The sequence below is a fragment of the Herpailurus yagouaroundi genome, unplaced genomic scaffold, assembly GCF_014898765.1.
Source record: "Herpailurus yagouaroundi ecotype Mexico unplaced genomic scaffold, PumYag 194, whole genome shotgun sequence".
In the NCBI taxonomy this organism is placed as follows: Eukaryota; Metazoa; Chordata; class Mammalia; order Carnivora; family Felidae; genus Herpailurus; species Herpailurus yagouaroundi.
The window spans coordinates 1,905,083-1,922,356 of NW_024412425.1; the positions used below are offsets into that span (position 1 = coordinate 1,905,083).

At 54.7% G+C, this 17,274-nt stretch overlaps 1 protein-coding gene across 4 annotated transcripts in view; it reads right to left on the minus strand.

Annotated features, from left to right (window-relative positions):
• SIPA1L3 (signal induced proliferation associated 1 like 3) overlaps nt 1-17,274 on the minus strand; it is a 238,986-nt gene that overhangs the window by 6,873 nt on the left and 214,839 nt on the right. For 3 of the 4 annotated variants that reach the window (XM_040445987.1, XM_040445988.1, XM_040445989.1), the window contains 4 exons: nt 16,549-16,770; nt 5,673-5,838; nt 4,651-4,900; nt 2,252-2,395 (listed from right to left, as the gene is read on the minus strand). In XM_040445987.1, coding sequence (XP_040301921.1) covers nt 2,252-2,395; nt 4,651-4,900; nt 5,673-5,838; nt 16,549-16,770 — 782 coding nt within the window. The remainder of the gene's footprint in view (nt 1-2,251; nt 2,396-4,650; nt 4,901-5,672; nt 5,839-16,548; nt 16,771-17,274) is intronic. The other variant, XM_040445990.1, reaches the window with a different exon arrangement.

The following is a 17,274-nucleotide window of genomic DNA, read 5'->3' on the forward strand; positions in this document are numbered from 1 at the left end:
TCCTGGACCCAAGTAATGTTCAGCCCGACACTACCCGTGACTTGTGGCGGTGGTGGCGGGGCAGGGGGGCACATGAAACTTTTGGGGCCAGCAGCGTCTGGTTTGTGGAATCAATAAATGAACCAGTATAATATATGCAGTTCCCTTTTTGTCCCCCAAACTATCCCTGCTTTCCCACCACAGCTGTTCAGAGAGTGGGTGAGCATGAAGTCTGTGCCAGGCTGGAGGCACCACGGGACGATGGTCAACTGGGTCACACTTAGAGGAAAGGCCTCCCCATGCCAAGACCCCCGAGATTTGTGGGGATAAAGAGCACGTGCATTTTCACTCTGGCAGCAGGTACTGGGCTCGCACCCACCTTACACTGAACCTGCCACGTGCGAGGGGCCCCTTTCCCCTCCCCCGCAAGCAGTGCTCTCGAACTCCATCTCTGCATTTCTGACTGGTGAGGACGCGTAGCTCAGTGAGTTGTGACTTGCATCTATTTTATTAGGACAGAGCTTGAGTGTATTTTTAAAAGTGTAAGAGCCATCTCAGTTTCCTTTTCTATAAAGGAAACCGTGCCCATCTTTCTGGAAAACGTTCAGGTCTGGGCTTAAATCCTTGCCCTGTGTGCCCTTGGCCAGGTAGGTGACTCTGGTGGCTGAGCCTCAGTTTCCTCATCTGTAACCGGGAATCCTAACACATCCCTCACACTAGAGAATAGAAGTGATGTCTGTGATAAAGTGCTGGCTCCCTAGAGACGCTCTGTAACGTCGTCATGGTGGCCCGCGGTCACCTCCTCCTGGAAACGCCACACGGAGCAACCCTCTCCCCCACTGAGAGCGTCAGGCCTCTGAAGGGTCAAATTTGCCTGCAGCACTGGGCCCCTGCTGGCAGCCACTCCCCTCCCGGTGATTCAGAGGCCTGGCCTGGTCTTCCCTGACTGCTCTCCTGTGCCACCTTACCCATAACCAGAGGCCTGACTGCCTTCCCCCAGTGACTGGGAGAGACTGCACGGTAGGAGGGAACCTTCCTCCAGGGCCACCTGCCAGATGTGGACTAGCCCAAACATGGAAATATGAAGGTCATGTACCATATGGGTCTGGTTTAAGGCATCCTGCGCTGAGCCAGACCCATGCTGGGAAGCCAGTAGTGACCAAGCTGGCCCCAGGTCCTGCCCTCAGAGTCCAGTGCGGACACAGACCCTTCATTAGACAGCGGAGGCCCTGAGGTCAGGGCCGGGAGGGAGGAGGCACAGGCAGAGGGGTCAGGGCTGTGGGAGCCCAGAGCAGGTGCCTAATCCAGACTAAGGGATATCAGGCAGAGCCTCCTGGAGGAAGGACAGCAAAGCTATAGTCTGAAAAATACTGGAAAAATGAGCCAGAAGAACATGTTCGTGTGTGTTAGGGACTCTTAGAAAGATAAGGCTGCTCGCCCAAGTCACGTGGGAAAGAAATGGCAGAGACTGTTAGCTGTCCCTTGTCACCTGTTTTCCCTTTTTCCATAATAACGAATCCCAAATTTTAGTTAGGCATAAGGCCTCATTTCCCAGCCTGCCCTGAAGTTATTAGGTGGGGCTGTGTGTGATACTCTGGCCATTGGGAAGTAAGTGCAGGGGGAGCGTCAGGCTTAGAGACATGTCTCTAAATGGAGGGGATGTGTCTCTCCCCTGCTGGCTGGAGCTGGACATGATGGCCAGAGCTCTGGCAGCCATTTTGGACCATGAGGGTAAGGCTCCCTGGAGATGGCAGAGCAGAGGGTTTGAGGAGCCTGCACCCTAATGAATTTGTGGAAGTGCCACACCAGGCCCACACCACCCACCTCAGGACTTTTAACCTGCATAAAAACCTTGCCTATTTAAGTCATTGTTAACTTGGGTTTTCTGCCATCTGCAGCCAAAGCAAATCTAAATGCAATTTGGGTTATTGTAAGTCTGCCCGGTGATATAACATAAGGCACTGTCTTTTGAGGGCTTGTTCTGTGCCTGACATATTTTGCACACAGTTTCCTGTAATCTTCACCGTAGCCCTGGGCAGTGGGCACAGGTCACATTCCTGCTTCGTAGATGAGGTAACGGGATCAGAGAGACAAAGACACTTGCCCAGGACTGCACAGTGAATAAGTGACAGGGCAGGATGAGAACCCTGCTCCCCCTAATTCTGGATCCTGAGCGTGTCCCACTTCAATGCCCCAAGGCCCTCCACTGATCCTTCTAGAACACAGCAGGGGGTCGGTAGGGACCGGGACAGGTTGGGCAGAAGGCGCCTACCTTCGTATGCCTTGGCTGCATTTACCAGGCTGGACCACTCAAGGCCAGAGGCCGTGTCAGGCAGTGGCATCATTCCGGGGTCAAGGCGCCGCAGTGGCCGGTCCCGCCCATCGGCCAGCGAGAGCTCCGAGGCTGAGATGGTGGCTGGGTAGGAAGAGTGGAGACGGGAGATGGGGGAGAATGACAACGTGAAGGAAACAAACTTTCTGTAGTGTGTAACATTACAGAATTGTTACAGCACAAACGATGAATACAGTTATTAGAAGATGACACAAGCCAGCAGGAAAAGGGGTGGGAGTATCAGGTGTTTACGAGGGTGGGGACAGAGAGAGAGGAACAGAGTAGCAGGAGGCGAAATCAGAGGTGATGGGCTGGACTGTGGGGCCTCGTGGGTCAGGACTTTGTCTTTTGCTCTGAGTGACACGGAGCCACTCAGGTGGCTCTGCGCAGGGAGGGACGTGACCCGACAGAGGTGTTCACGGGCTCTCTCTGGCTGTGTGTAGAAGACGGACCGTGTGGGGGCGGGGAGCGGGGAGACAGTGACGAGGCTGCCGTGGTCCAGGAGGGAGAGGAGAGCGGGCAGGACCAGGTGAGGCTGCGGGGACAGGGGAACAAGCGGCAGCCCCTGGATCTATTTTGTACTTGCAAAAGTACTTCCTGAAGAGGAGATGTGAGTGTGAGCCAGGGTGCAGGGGGAGCTTCAGGATTCGGAAGCTGGCCCTGAGATGGGACGGCAGGGGACAGGCCAGAAGTCTGCTTCTGGAGGTGTGGAGCGGAGGGCGCAGTGCCAGCCCGCAGACGTAAATCCAGGTCGTTAGTGCGTGGACAGTGTCTGGTTATGGCAGGGTCACCGTGGGGAGAGCTGCTGGGTCCTCGTGTGACAGGCCAGGCAGAGAAAGAGGCCCCTGGGAGTGACAGCACCAGCGGCCGCATTTGCCGCAGCCATCGGCTGAGTCCCACGTGCCAGCTGTAGGCCCCGGGCCTCGGCCTGCTGATGCCTCACAGCTGCCAAAGGGGAGGGGACAGAGGACTGCCGTGAGGCACCGAGAGGTCAGGTGGTGACTCAGGCAGGAAAGGCCAGGCCTGACTGACCACATGTCCTCCCGCTGAGCACCATGCCGGGTTGTGTCATGGGGATCATCTCCCAGCCTCACCTCCAACTGGCCAGGAGGGAGGTGCTGTTACGACCCTGCGTTGTGCTCAGAGCGAGACGTCTCGCCCGCATTCACACTGTCTGGTAGTGGCACTTGCCTTTGGACTGCGTGGCCTGACACTGACCCTGCTCTAAGCCCAACCTCATGAGGGTTTGGGGTTTAGAAGGTCCCTGTTAATACTCCGTTCTAGCCCTGCTCTGCAGTCCGGAGGTACAAGCCTGACTCGCGATGGATTAAAGTGCTTGCTCCAGACGGTAGAATGCTAACAAAATAATAAATAGCTACTGCTTTTCCTGCATATCAGGGATTGTGCTAAGCGTTTTCCACGTATTAATCTGAGTCTCACTTTAATGCAGTGAGGGGTAGATTCGCCTCGAGCTGAGATGGGGACTGAGTGAGAGGAGGCTTTGGGAGGCTCCATCCCAATAATACAGGACACAGCCCTCAGCCAAAATCCCTGGGGACACATCTCCGAAGTCAAGATCTGTTTGAATCGGAGAAAGCTGTGCAGGTGCTATAACATACCACACCCAGAAGGGCTGGGCAGCACCCCGTATCCAACACAACAGTGTTCTGCAGTGAAGTTCACGGTCACTCACACCAGATGGGGTAAAGAAGAACAATAAATACATAGCCTCATGTCCGTCTGGGTTGGGTTTTGCTGCTCAGTGAGCTTGGCCCAAACTTCTGCATGACCTCTCAGTTGTAGAGTGTTTGGGGTTGTGAATGAGGGATTGCAGGGTGGACCAAAGGCAGGGCCAGCCCGAAATGGTGCACCGGTTCTGATGGGGGCCCTCCTCGTGGGGGATGCTCAGTAAGCAGTCGCTGGATGAGTCAAAGGATGGATGAGTCATATCCCTACACCCCCTCCCTCCAAGAGCTGGCAGACTTGGGGGGAATCAGGTAAGTAAATAAACACTCGCGAAGCCATCTGCTTGGTGCTGGGACAGGATCTGGGGGCGCAGCAACTGTAAGGCCTGATCCTCACGGCCCTCCAGGCTGCAGCAGGGGGTGCTGACACCCTCTCTCTGGCCTCAGATGACTCCAATTTTGGGGCACTCCAGACTTCTAGGTGACCCCCCAGGTGCCCCACCATCAGTACCCGACTGAAACTCCTATGCACCCCGCCTCCCTACCATGGCTGACACCAACACTGAGGATCTCCAGTGCTGACTGTCCCCCCCACCCCCGCCACTTCCCATCGCCAGGGAGACTCCCCCGCCAGCCCCAGGGGCCCGGGCTCACATTTCTTCTCTGGGAAGCCGTTGCCGGTCGCAGGGACGGTGCTGGGGCTGCCGCCGCCAGGGGGGTGGGGGTGCTGGTGCTGGCGGCGGGCGGGCAGCGTGCTGGAGGGGAAGGCGCAGGTGCTGCTGAAGAGCACATCGCTGGGCAGGCCCGGCTCCAGGCTGGCAGCGTTGGCGAAGCTGGGTTCCCGCCGCCCGCTGCACAGACTCTCATCTGACAGCGTCCGCTGCAGGCTCTTCTGTGGGGACTGCTGTCAAGACGGGGTGGGTCATGGGCCGCGGTCGTGGCCTGGCTCACGGTCACTGTCCTCGGGCACCTTCCCGTCTTGGATGGCTGTGTTTCTGACCCACCCAGCATCTGCTTTTGCCCCTTTCTGCTCAAAGAATCCCAAGTTTCCCCTGGGGATAGCTCCTCCCCCAGTCACGCCCCACTTGGCTGTGGCCCTCAAGAGGCCAATGCCACTCTCCCATTCCAGGTAAGGTCAGGGAAGGCAATGCCAGTCATCGGTGGGGACCGCTGGGGACACACCCCGGAGAGACTGGGGCCAGCTTGGGCCCACAGGAGAGCACAGCCAACCAGGAGTAGGCGGGCACAAGAGTGAAGGGAAGCAGTGGCTAAGGGAGCCTGACTTTCCTGGGAACCCCGCCTCCACTCTTGGACCGCGCAGGGTGGGTGGGTGGAGGCTGCTTCCGGCCTGGGCTCCATGAGAAGGACATGAGAGCCAGTTAAGAGCATCCCTTCCCAGTCACATGAGCTACCCTAGTGTGGAAGAAATGCCCCACGTGCCTACCGAGGCTGGCTTACATTGCGATTAGGTCCCTGACTAATGTGACGACCCGACACCTGACTATGAAGCTACATACACCCAGACGGGACTGGCAGTGCCCCAGGTGGAGGCCATGGGCAGGGAGGGCCAGAGTGACTGCAGGGGGCCCTGTCTTCCTCCCTCACCCTCCCATGACCGCCTGGCCCGCCAGACTGTGTGTGTGTGTGTTGGGGGGGGGGGAGCGGCCTCTACATACTCCCGCGTCTCTCTCCTGCTCCGGCGCCAGGTTGTCCATGATGATGAGTTTCTTCAGGTCGTCCTCGATGGTGGATTTGTAGTTCTTTCGTGGGGAGCGGAGGTCTCGGAGGGACGCCCTCAACCGCGGCTGCCCGAAGACGTTTTTCGTGTTGGTGTCCACCTGCCTAGAATGACAGGATCGGGGTCAGAGGGGTCTTGGGGGGTGGGGTGGGGTTTCAAGCTGCTTCTCAAAGCGGTGCTGACCCAAGGCTGGCTGCCACCGCCACCGGGTGAGGGGCCACAGCCTTCTCCGTGTCACCTGGTGAAGGTGAGCTGGGGTGGGGGGGGGCAGCGTTTATTCTCACCATTCACTCATCCCGCAAGTGTTTCTATCTTCTGGGAACCCGCTCTGGGCCATGCCTTGTTCACATAGCAGTGAACATGGTGCTGACCTCCAGTCCGGGAGACTGACCATGAATATATGGACAGAAGTCTGGGGGAAGCAGGAGGGAGCCCACAGGGTGGAAGAGCACTCCAGGAAGAGGAAACAGCAGGTGCTGGGCTCCGAGGGGTTCAAGCTTGGTAAGTGAGGAGTGGAGGGGCCCACAGGCGGGGTGGCCTGAGTGAGGGGACAGGGAGGGGATGGGTGGTGTGAGGGAGGTCTGGGAGGCGACGGGCCAGATCCTGCAGGAACTGCAGGAATGAGCCACAGAGGAGACCTGGGGCTACATCTGGGGAGCCTCTGAGATTCCGAACTGGTGAGTGTGAGATCCTGATTTGTGTTTTAGAAGGATCACTCTGGTGGCTGGATGGAAAAGTGACCCTCACGGAAGTGGGGCCAAGAGTGGGAGGAGGGAGACGGTGAGAAAGTTCCTGCAAGCTGTTGGGGTGAGAGATGAGGGTGGCCCAGACCAGGGCTTCCAAATGCAGAAGAGGGATGGGGTCCCATGGCGTCTCACAGAGGGATAATCTCCTGGGAGCCAGGTCCCCATGGGGTGAGTGCTGGGCCACGGAGAGCAGACCTCTGGCTGGGGCCCCCAGGGTCCATCGTCAGATGTCCCTAACTTTGGTTTTCCTCACCCATCGTATGGGCTAAGAGAGAAGATCCAGAGATCAGGCGCCTGAACCCGGGGCAGGTGGCCATCAGGGCCACCATCCCCATTTTTCTACTGGGTCTCCAGTTCCAGAAGTTGGTCTGTGAGCCCGGGTCACTCAAATCACCATCTTCTTCTTCAGCACCCAAAGCTGACCCCACGCTGCCTTCCAGAACACTGCCATCTAAAAGCCCCTGAGGCACAGCCTGGGGCTAAAATAAAAGCAGGAGCCCCCAGAGGCGGACAGGCCTGGGTCTGAGTCGTTCTTGCTGAGAGGCTGCAGGTACATCGCACCACCTCTCCGATCCTCTGGAGAACGTGCTGACCTCCCAGCACCGTGGGGATTGCTAGAAAGTGCCGGCTGGCACCCGACAGAGCCAATGCCTGGGAAGCATTCCCAACTGCTTACCGGAGGCTGGCCGCGAGCTGCGCACGCTCCTCCACTGCTCCCCTGACCCCTCTGCTGGCCCCACAGGCCGTCATCCTCTGGCTCCCCGGGGGCTCCCCGTCCTCCACTCCTGGGACTTCCCCTGAGGCCTCCTCTAGCTCTCAGACTCTGGCCCAGCCTTTGGGCTCAGGTCTGACTTTCCTGGTGAAAACTGGGTCCCTGACCAGAGGTGTCACCAGGAGGGGAATAATGACAGCTAACAGCCCCTCACTGTGTACCGGGCCCTGTCCACCATCCCGAGGACTCCATGCACGAGAACTCGTTGAATCTGCGCAGCAGCCTCCCCGGGAGCCACTATTACTGTTACTCCCATTTTACAGATGGGAGACGGAGGTACAAAGAGACTAGAGTAACTACACAACAGGCGTCCAAAGTCACACAGCCCCTGTGAGTGGAGGAGTCAGGATTCTCGCCGAGGCCACTAGGCTGCAGGGCCTACAGATGTTACCACTGTACTTGACCGCCATGTTTGTAGCACAGACATGGCATGTAAAGGATGAACGGTGTGTGGAACATAATCGCGTTCGGTTTAGTAATAATCTTTTAAATGCAGAAAAAAAGTTCTGGGAGAAATCATGAACAATGGTAAATTACCTCTGGGAAGTAGGCGTCTTTTTAGGAGGTGGGAAGAAGGGACTTTCCCTCTTTATCTGATACCCTTCTGAACTGTCTCTATTTATTAATTGCAGGCGATCGCAATAATAATCGTTTTAACAACTATTTGAAAAAAAGGTGACACCTGGACTTTATCATTTTGTAACTCAGGAAAGAAAAAGTCTTTGAACCCAGGAAGAAATAAGATGTCTAGGGCTCCTGAGGGTTTTGAAGTCTGTATTTCCTTTCTCATTTTCTCAGCTGCCACCTTGGGATTTTAACAAAAGAAGGAAGATAGGGTGGCGAGTTTTTTTTCTTCTCAGGTCATATTCCTCCCCAAATTAGAATTCCAGGTCTAGGGTAATGCTGGCTCCATTACGGTGCTCTCTGAAGTGTGCTCTCTGGGCAAATGAAAAGCTTTAGATCCAAAAAAGAGACACAGAAAGCGCATACGCCCTCAATGAGTTCCTCCCATGGGAGCTGGAAGGGGGCTTACCCCTCCCCATGCCAAGGGGGTTTCGCCATTTTCCAGAATCCCCTGCAAGGAAGGGGGTGATGTGTGGGACTCAGGGCAGGGCATGTCACGTGCTGTGCCCATCTCTCCTGGAGAGGGAGCCGGCTGGGACCTCAGCTTGTCTATGGCAAAAAGGGGCACCGTTTACAAGGCCGTCCTCCGGGACAGATGCAAAACCCCCCCCGCAGAACACTTTCAAACATGCATACTCTCGGCCCTAGGGGCTCTACTTCTGGGAGGATGTCCTTCAGGAAGGGGAAGGGTGAAGCCTCCCAGAGAAGGACGATGGCCCCACAGAGTAAGAGAGGCAGACCTGATCCACATGGCACCGGAAGAGGTTCTCTCAGATACAGCACAGAAATAAAGAAGTGGTATGTATAGTATGAAATCATTTTTAGCAGTAACTAAGTTTACACACAGCTTAGTTTGATACATTAAAATTTACCAAACTCTCAACTCCAAAAGATGGGTACCATTGGGGGATTCACTTTCTAAGAATGTGCCTCACCACAGCCATGAGATCCTTGACGATAAGCCCTCCTCTGCCTCTGCCCTCATCTCCTCCCACACAGGCCTCCCAATGCTCCTTAAACATGCCAGGCACATTCCTGCCCCAGGGCCTTTGCACTGGCTGTTGTGTCTGCCTAGAGTGTCCTCAACGGCATTTCCCATGAATGGCAGCTTTTCACCCATCCAGCTTTTCTCAAATGTTGCCTCCTCAGAGAGGCCTCCCTGACCACTCAGCCCTCTGGCGCTCCCTCCCAACCCAGATGTGCTCGATTGTGCAATCCTGAGTGCTGCTTCACTTGTTCACCTCCTGGCAGTTTGTCGTGGGCACTTGTGTGCTTGTGGTCCCACTCCCACCTCACCTGCAGCCATCTGCATCCTGTTCTGTGTGGGGAACAAGGCTTGCCATGTTGCAAGCACTCAGAAGTAGCTGTTCAGTGTGAATCACACAGAACCAACCTTCCTTCCTCCCAACCAACCCACTAACCCACCTGCCTATCTCCTTCCTGCCAACCTTCCTCTCTTCCTTTTTTTTTTTTCTGTTCATTTATTTTTGAGAGAAGGAGACAGCGTGAGTCGGGGAGGGGCAGAAAGAGAAGGAGACACAGGATCCGAAGCAGGCTCCAGGCTCCAAGCTGTCAGCACAGAGCCTGACGCAGGGTTCGAACTCATGAAGTGAGAGATGGTGACCTGAGCCAAAGTTGGACGCTTAATTGGCCGAGCCACCCCAGGTGCCCCCTCTCTTCCTATTCTTAAAAAAAAATTATTTAAGTAATCTCTACATCCAATGGTCGGGCTTGAACTCACAACTCCAAGATCAAGAGTCGCATACTCCTCTGACTGAGCCAACCAGGCACCCCTCTTCCTTCCTTTTACAAGCTTAAATGACTTTTATGAAAGAGGAAAAAGTACAGAGATCTCTTAAAAAGTTAAGCCAAAGAACACAAGTATTCCTTCCCTGCTCTGTTTCCTTTGTGTTTATTTGCAAAATCGCCTTCCCAGCTCCCAGGACCTCCAGGACTCTCCTGGGGGCATTCCTGATTCTGCGGGGGAAGGCTGGCTCACCAGAGGACATCCTGCTACGACCGCCTCCCCCAACCCTCAACTCGGCAACACATCTCATCCGCTGCCGGTCCCGTGGCCTGACACTGTCTGTGTGCTGCCACGACGCGTCTAAAGGGGAAAGGACAACGGAATTGAGTTTGGAGAGTCAAATCTATCATTTGTGCTCTTAATTCTTTTCCTCCTGGAAGAATTTTCCAACGTGTCTCCTACACTGCAAATTCTAAGCAATAATTTAAAGTGATATCAGTTCCAGGTTAACAAAGCCAACCGAACCGGGCTTGCACATTCTGATCTTTTTCCTTTTTCTCAAGATCTCTGGTCTCCGTAGTTGTCAAAACCTAATGACCCCTGAGGACAAAACAGACCGCTCTCTGATTATTCAAAAGAATGAGATCACCTCTTTGGTGCTAACATGGAACTGTCACCGAGGTAAGAGAAGAGCAAGAAAGAGAAAAAGGCAGAAGGGTAGAGACGGGGAACCATACTGGCAAGTGAAGAGGAGGGTGAGGGAAGAAGCACACACAATCACAGGGGCTTCATCGTGTTTGGAACATTCCAGGAAGGATGCAGCAGAATGGCTGCATGTGGGGAGGGGCGCTGGACCGCTGGGCGCCATAGAAGGGAGAGATGCTTCTTTTGTATTGCAAACCCTTTTGTACTAGTTTGGTTTTTATCCTGCGCACGTTTTACCTTTCAAAGTTCAAATGAAGAAAACGCCAGGAAGGATGTGCCTTCTCTCGATGTCTGCCCTACAGCACCGGACATAATCTCTAATTTGCCCATGCTGCCTGAACTTGCGACTTTGCCGTGTCGTGGAATTAAACCACTTGCAATGGAGAAAAAAGAAAGACAACTTACAAAGAAGGCTCTGCAGTAAGGAGCCAGACAACAGCAACTCCTTTTTCCTGTGACACAAGGGCCAGAGGTGGAAGGCGACCAACGGCTCTGACTTGGCTGGGCCTGCTCCCAGCTGACTCTGGGCTCTGGCCTCCAACTGGGGCGGCTCCCTCGGGGCCAAGTTAATTAAGCTAATTAGCACCGCTGTCAGCCTGTCTGAGCTGGGGGCTGTGCCAGCACGCTGGGCAGGTCTCTGCACCTCAGGCGGAGGGAGGATATTCCTGGAAGGATGGCTGGGAGAGCCCTGTAGGAGCAAGCAGCGGCGGCCTGCCCTGCCATGGGAGGAGTGGGGGGTGGATGTTGGGGACAGGCTTTCCCCTGCTCCTTCGGTGGCTGCACTGAGCTGGACCTAAATCCGAGGAAGGAAGGAGCCCGAAGGCCAGCTGTCAACCAATAGACGCCAGTGCCTGTCAGCCCAGCCAACAGTGACCAGGCATTTCCCTGTGATTCACTGAAATCCTCACATCACCTCTAGGATGGGCACTCCTGTCCTCCCCTTTTGAGGCTGGGGAAACTGAGGCACAGTGAGTTGAGGACACTCAGCATCCACATTTTCCGGATGCTCTGAGCCACCGTGAGATTCACTCATGATGGAAGCTGTGCTCGACTGTGCATGGGTCGTGGTGGCAGCAGCTCCTGGTGAGCTGCTGGGCCTTCGCCCCGGTGCTGGTGTCTCGTGTGTGGCTGCATTCTTTCCTCACGGCTGCTGTGAGAGAGAGGTTCTACCATCGCCTCACCCCCACAGGTGGGGGCACCGATGCCGACAGGTGCTGGTGGAGCTGGGATGTGAACTGAGACGGTCAGACTCAGGGACTGCCCGTCACCCCGAGTGCTCACTCGCTCCTGGTATCCAGGCTGCCCCCACACACGGGATTTCCCCTCATCCCCTCAGGGGCCCTACATGAGGATGCTTGGGGCCTGGGTCCTCAAGTGTGACAACAGAAACTGTTCGCTAGGGCCTGCCTCCTCCTTACTGGGCCCAGAGTCTGCAGGGACAGGGTCGGGTGGGGCCCGACTTGTATAGGTCCAAACAACCCTGTGTAATGTCGCCGACTAGTGTGACACTTGGAGACACGTGGTGTCAGTATGGCGGTTCCCTGGAAGAGCAGCGGCCTGTTCTTGGCTCTGCCTGTTTGTGAGGGAGGCTTCTTAGGGTGGCCCAGGGGCCACTCTAGCCCACAGGGGCACTGCCGTCCCTTCAGTTGGGTTAAGATCAGCCTGCCGGGGAGGAGATGCCCAGGACGGCTAGGGGCTGCTGACTCCACCTCCCGATCTGAGCTCCAGCCTCGCATCTCCTGCTGCTGCCGGTAGAGAAGAAACACGTTGGCGTGGTCACACCCTCACCTGCTAAGCTCTGTGCTGCTGAAACAAGGTGGGGTGGGGAGAAGCTCGCATGGATTAACTCACTAAATCCTCACAACCCTGGAGCTAGGGATGACTGTCACCCCATTTTAAAGAGAGGGAAACTGACGGGTTAAGGTGGGGGTCGGCAGCTGACGGATTCCCATCCTGACCCTCACGCTGTTCTGTAATGGCCAGCAGAATTAAGTGGTCAAAACAGGGGTGTCTGGCCATCTCCTGAGGCAGAACTGTTGGCCTGTCCCTCCCCCAGTGTTGACCAGGGCCTGCGGCAGAAGGGCCGAGCACGAGAGACACAGCACAGATCCTCCGTCCTTCACTAGCTTACTCTATCGTTTGGTCAACTAGAGCACGTGGCCAAATACAGAGGACACTGCTCTGTCCAAGAAATTAGTCCTCAGGAAATAGGAGTCGCTGCCCTGGACAGGAGTCCTCCTTGGGTGGTTTATATGACAAGACACTCTGATGGTTAGTTACCTTGCCAGGGATGAATCCTGGCTCTGCTACTTCTAGCTGGGTAACCTGGCTATGTACTTCTAACTGTGCCTCAGTTTCCTCATCTGGAAATGGGAGGTAAGAACAGATCCCTCTCGTGAGGAGGATCAATGGGGCTGGGTCTGTACAGCCTGAGCCCAGCAGTCTGGCTGAAAGGGAGCACCCCTGCATTGGATGAGGCCATTAGCACTTCTCCATGGGGCGTGTTAGAGGTCTTTGACCGGAATTAAGGAAAAGGGAAGGAAAGAAAGACAGGTTTGGTAATTACTCCTGGTGGGGGTGGGTGATGAGCTCATAATATGTGGTGACCTTGTGGGGACAAATTACACAACGAACGAACATAACATTTGCAGTGATTAACCTTAACTAACTGAGTGAATCTGGGCAGGTCACGTAACCATTCTGTACCTCAATTTTTCTTATCTGGAAAATGGGATGCAAAGTACCTGCATAGTGAGGATTAAATGAGCTAATGTAGGGGAAGGGCTTCTGACAGTAGTTGGTAAAGTGGGTATTAACATACGGAGGTAAATAAGTTATGCAAATGAGTTCTTGTGCCTTGGGATTAAATTTCAGTGACAGCTTCATAGGCAGGAAAAAAAAAGGTATGTTTAACCTCAAATAATTTAGCTTGAAGACGGTGTTTTCTGGAAAATTAGGTTAGGTGACTCAGAAGTATCTTTTTTTTTTTTTTTAGAAGTATCTTTAACAGTGATAAAGACACTATCTCCAAAATGCTCAGAGAGAATCTGAATAAAACAACTTTATGAAATGCGAGCGTGTGGACAAAAGCAATCATTCGAAATTAACATATTATCTTCTGCATGTGATTTAAAAAATGTATCCAGCTGGCTCAGTCCATGAAGCGTGTAACTCTTGATCTTAGGGTTGTAAATTCAAGCCCCATGTTGGGTGCAGATCACTTAATAATAAAATCTTTAAAAAAATGTATCTATAACTAAATTATTGAATATTATAAGAAGCCATGGAATTATTTTATGTGTGCCCCCAAATATTTGATATATATTTAAAAAAAAATTTTTTTTAATGTTTGTTTATTTTTGACAGAGAGGGAGACAGAGCATGAGCGGGGGAGGGGCAGAGAGAGAGGGAGACACAAAATCCGAAGCAGGCTCCAGGCTCCGAGCTGTCAGCACAGAGCCCGACACGGGGCTCGAACTCACAAACTGTGAGGTCATGACCTGAGCCGAAGTCAGTCGCTCAACCGACTGAGCCACCCAGGCGCCCCTATTTGATATTTATATGTACATTTTATATACTTGGTTTACATACATACATTTATACAAACATACACATCTATAAAAATGATGTGTATGTTTGAGTCTTATCATAGGGAAAAGTGGGTTTTTGTTTGTTCAGTGTTATATATTCAGGCATATCATCTGAGCCCCTACTGTGTACTGGGCCCCGGGTGGGGCTCATGGCACCTCTGCTCTCCTGGAATTCTCAGTCCACCATGGGGGACAGAGAGGAAGCCAGCCGCCAGGAAATGATGCTCTGATGTACCCTGGGACAGGTGCCGCAGAAGGGAAGAAGCATGAGGTCAGTGGAAGGGATGAGCCTGGTGTGGGCTTGAACGAATTTCCCCAAGGATGGCGTGTCTGGGTTAAGACCTGAGAGGTGGTGTTATGGGTCCCCTCCCACCAAAAAGATGCTGAAGTACAAACCCAGTATCTCAGAGCGTGACCTTATTTGGAAATAGGGTCTCAGACAATGAGGATGGACCCTCGTTCAGTAACTGGTGTCCTTATAAAAGGGGGAAACGCCAACACAGAGACGCGCCCACAGGGAGGACGCTGGGGAGATGCATCTACAGAGCACGGAGTCCAACACGTGGCCTGCAAATCTGCAGCAGCTGGGAGACCAGCTGGAACAGGTTCCTCTTCGCAGCCCTCAAAAGGAACCGACCCGGCCAATGCCCTGATCTCGGACATCTGACCTCTGGACCGTGAGACAGTACATTTCTGGAGTCGAGCCGCTCAGTCTGTGGCACCTCACTGCCGCAGCCCTAGTAGGTACGCACGCGGGGAAAGGACAGCCAGAGCGGCTGCCGTGGTGGAAGAGCAGAAGGGGGTCAGCAGGGACTGACCCTCTGGCCACCCTCAACAGTGGGGGTCTCGTAGTATCTTATGGGGTTGCAGCGAGAACGCGACGAGATGCATGGCGCGTACGTTTACTGAAGGAGCACCTGGAGCGCCAGGCAGCCAAGACATGGCACCCGCTCTCCAGAAGAACGAGAAAAGTGACCGAATGACGGTAGGGGCCAGGTCTAGTCAGGAAGGCCCATCTGTCGAGGTGGCATCAGACTAAGCTTCCCGGAGACAGCCCTGAGATCGGGGGCGGGGGTGGGGGAGTTCTCCGGGCACTAGAGAACCCCCGGAAAGGCCCTGAGGTTGGCCTGGCCTTGGCAAGCATGAGGTGCAGCAGAGGCCAGTGGAGTGGAGAAGGGAGGGGGCGAGCGGGAGGATGGGAGGGCAGAGGAGGGAGGAGGCCAACCGAGCAGGGTCTGCGCAGGAGTTTCGGCGAAGCACATGCCGCAGCCAGTGCCTGGTACTTGTGTGCTTGGTCTACGGAGCCCTCGTCATCCAGCCCGGGGGTGGAGGTGAGCGGAGGGTCAGAGCCTAGACTCCCGCGTGTCCCTGGCTGTGAGTGATGCGTGTGAACTGGACTCTCAGTGTGAGTTGCCCAGGCTCTCCTGCGGACATCTGCAGGGTCACGTTTCTGTCTTCCTGACACCTGTCTCCTTCTGAGCTCTGCGTCATCCACACATTTGAATGGTCCACCCAGGTCATGAAAGACTTTACAGAGAACTGGGGGAGGAGGGCAGATCCCCCCCCACCCAATGGAAGAGGAGCCTTGGACCACTTCTGTCCCTTACCAGCTGAGTGACTCGGGGCCTCAGTTGCCTTATCTGTAAAATGGGGTGAATGGCAGGTCTGCCTTACAGAGCTGTTGTGAGGACTCAGGGAACTAATTCACGTACAGGAGCTTAGAACCGAGACTGGCACACAGTGAGCACTCAGTAAATGTGAGGTATCGTCTTCTAACTTAAAACAGAAATCCTTCCCTAATGCATACTCTTCTGTTCTCTTCTGCTCTACAGTAGAGCAAAATGCCTCAAATGAGCTGAGCACACAGTTTCCTCCCATTCCACCCTACCCTTCTCTCCCGCACCCTGGGGGACCTCCACGAGGCTCAAAGCGACGCCCAGCTCACAGCCCATCATGCCCAGGCTCCTCACCCGGGCTCCTCCGCATACTCTCTGCACACTGAGGACTCTCTGGCCCCGTCCTGCACTCCCCCTTCCTCTCTACCCACACTCCCGGCCTTGGGGTATGCCTCCAGCCTCGTGCCCCTGTGAGACGACACCCAAATTTCCCCCTCCAGCCTGACTTCTCCCTTCAGCTCCAGACTCCTTACCCCGCCTCCTCCTTGATGTCTTCTGTGCTTCGTGAACGTAACCTGCCCGGGACTCTCCCCCAGCCAAGCCTGCTCCTCAGCTCAGCCCTCACCTCAAGGCAAGCCTGCCCTTCCGGCTACAGGACCTAGAGTCTTCTTCAACCTCGCCCTTCCTCTTAACCCTCGTCCGGTCTGCCAGGCAACCCTGGCGGCTCTCCTTTCAGCTCATCCATCCAGAAGCCACCCTCTCTCCCTTCTCAGCCTCCATCCTGCTCAGCCTTCCCCAAACCCCGTCTCCGGCATAGCAGCTCCTTGAAGGCTGTACCCCTTGGGCAGCCAAGGGGCCCTGTGAACACCCAACTAAGGGAATCTCTGTCCACAGAGATGGTGCGGGACTGGCACAGCATCCTGCTGAATGAGTGAGTGAGGTGTCCCCTCCTTCCCCACCCAGAGACGCCTGGCTTGGCTCTGGTAGAACCTTGCTGGGCGTCCAGGCACTTACTTCTTTGGGTCAGTGAAGGGGAGTGGCCGTGGCGGGGGCTCGTCTGCCCTCTTCCACCCTGTGGGGTGCTTATTGCGAATGGGTTGCTTGGAGAAGAAGGACTTGGGGACGGAGGCGGACAGCTGGAAGGGGCTGGGCTGGGTCACCTGGGAGGGCCGAGGGGTCTCTGTGCTGGCGGTTTTGTAAACCTGAGCAGGGTAGCCGGCCCTGGAGCTCACGTCACTGCAAAGTAAAAACAAGAGAAATAAGCAATCAAATATGTTCCCCATTATGCAGAACTGATCTGTTTAAATGTACTCTTGGGAAACAAAAAAATTCCTTTGCACAAGAGGTATACAAATACATCGCTGCTGTGGAAAGTTCCAATACAGAAGTCTATATAGGGAGAAGGCCAAGTTGCCTAGGAGGTCCCCCCCCCCCCCAATCCCACCTCAGGAATGCCCTTCTGGCACATTTGGTACTACTGGGATTCCAAAACAGTCACCCCCTGTGGGTGCATGCACCCCGAGATTCCCCGTCTCCTGGGCACGAGTTACATAGCTAGAGGTGGGGGTCCTACCTGTCTCTAGGGGTAACCGACGTTTACAGTTTGCTGGCTCTCTCTCTCTCTCTGTCACTAGTGCTTTTTTTCTCTCTCTCTCTCTCCCTTTTCCTATGCATTACAAATATACACATGAATACAATCAGAGAGGTAGAACCTTTTACTTTGGGGGGGAGCATGAAGAA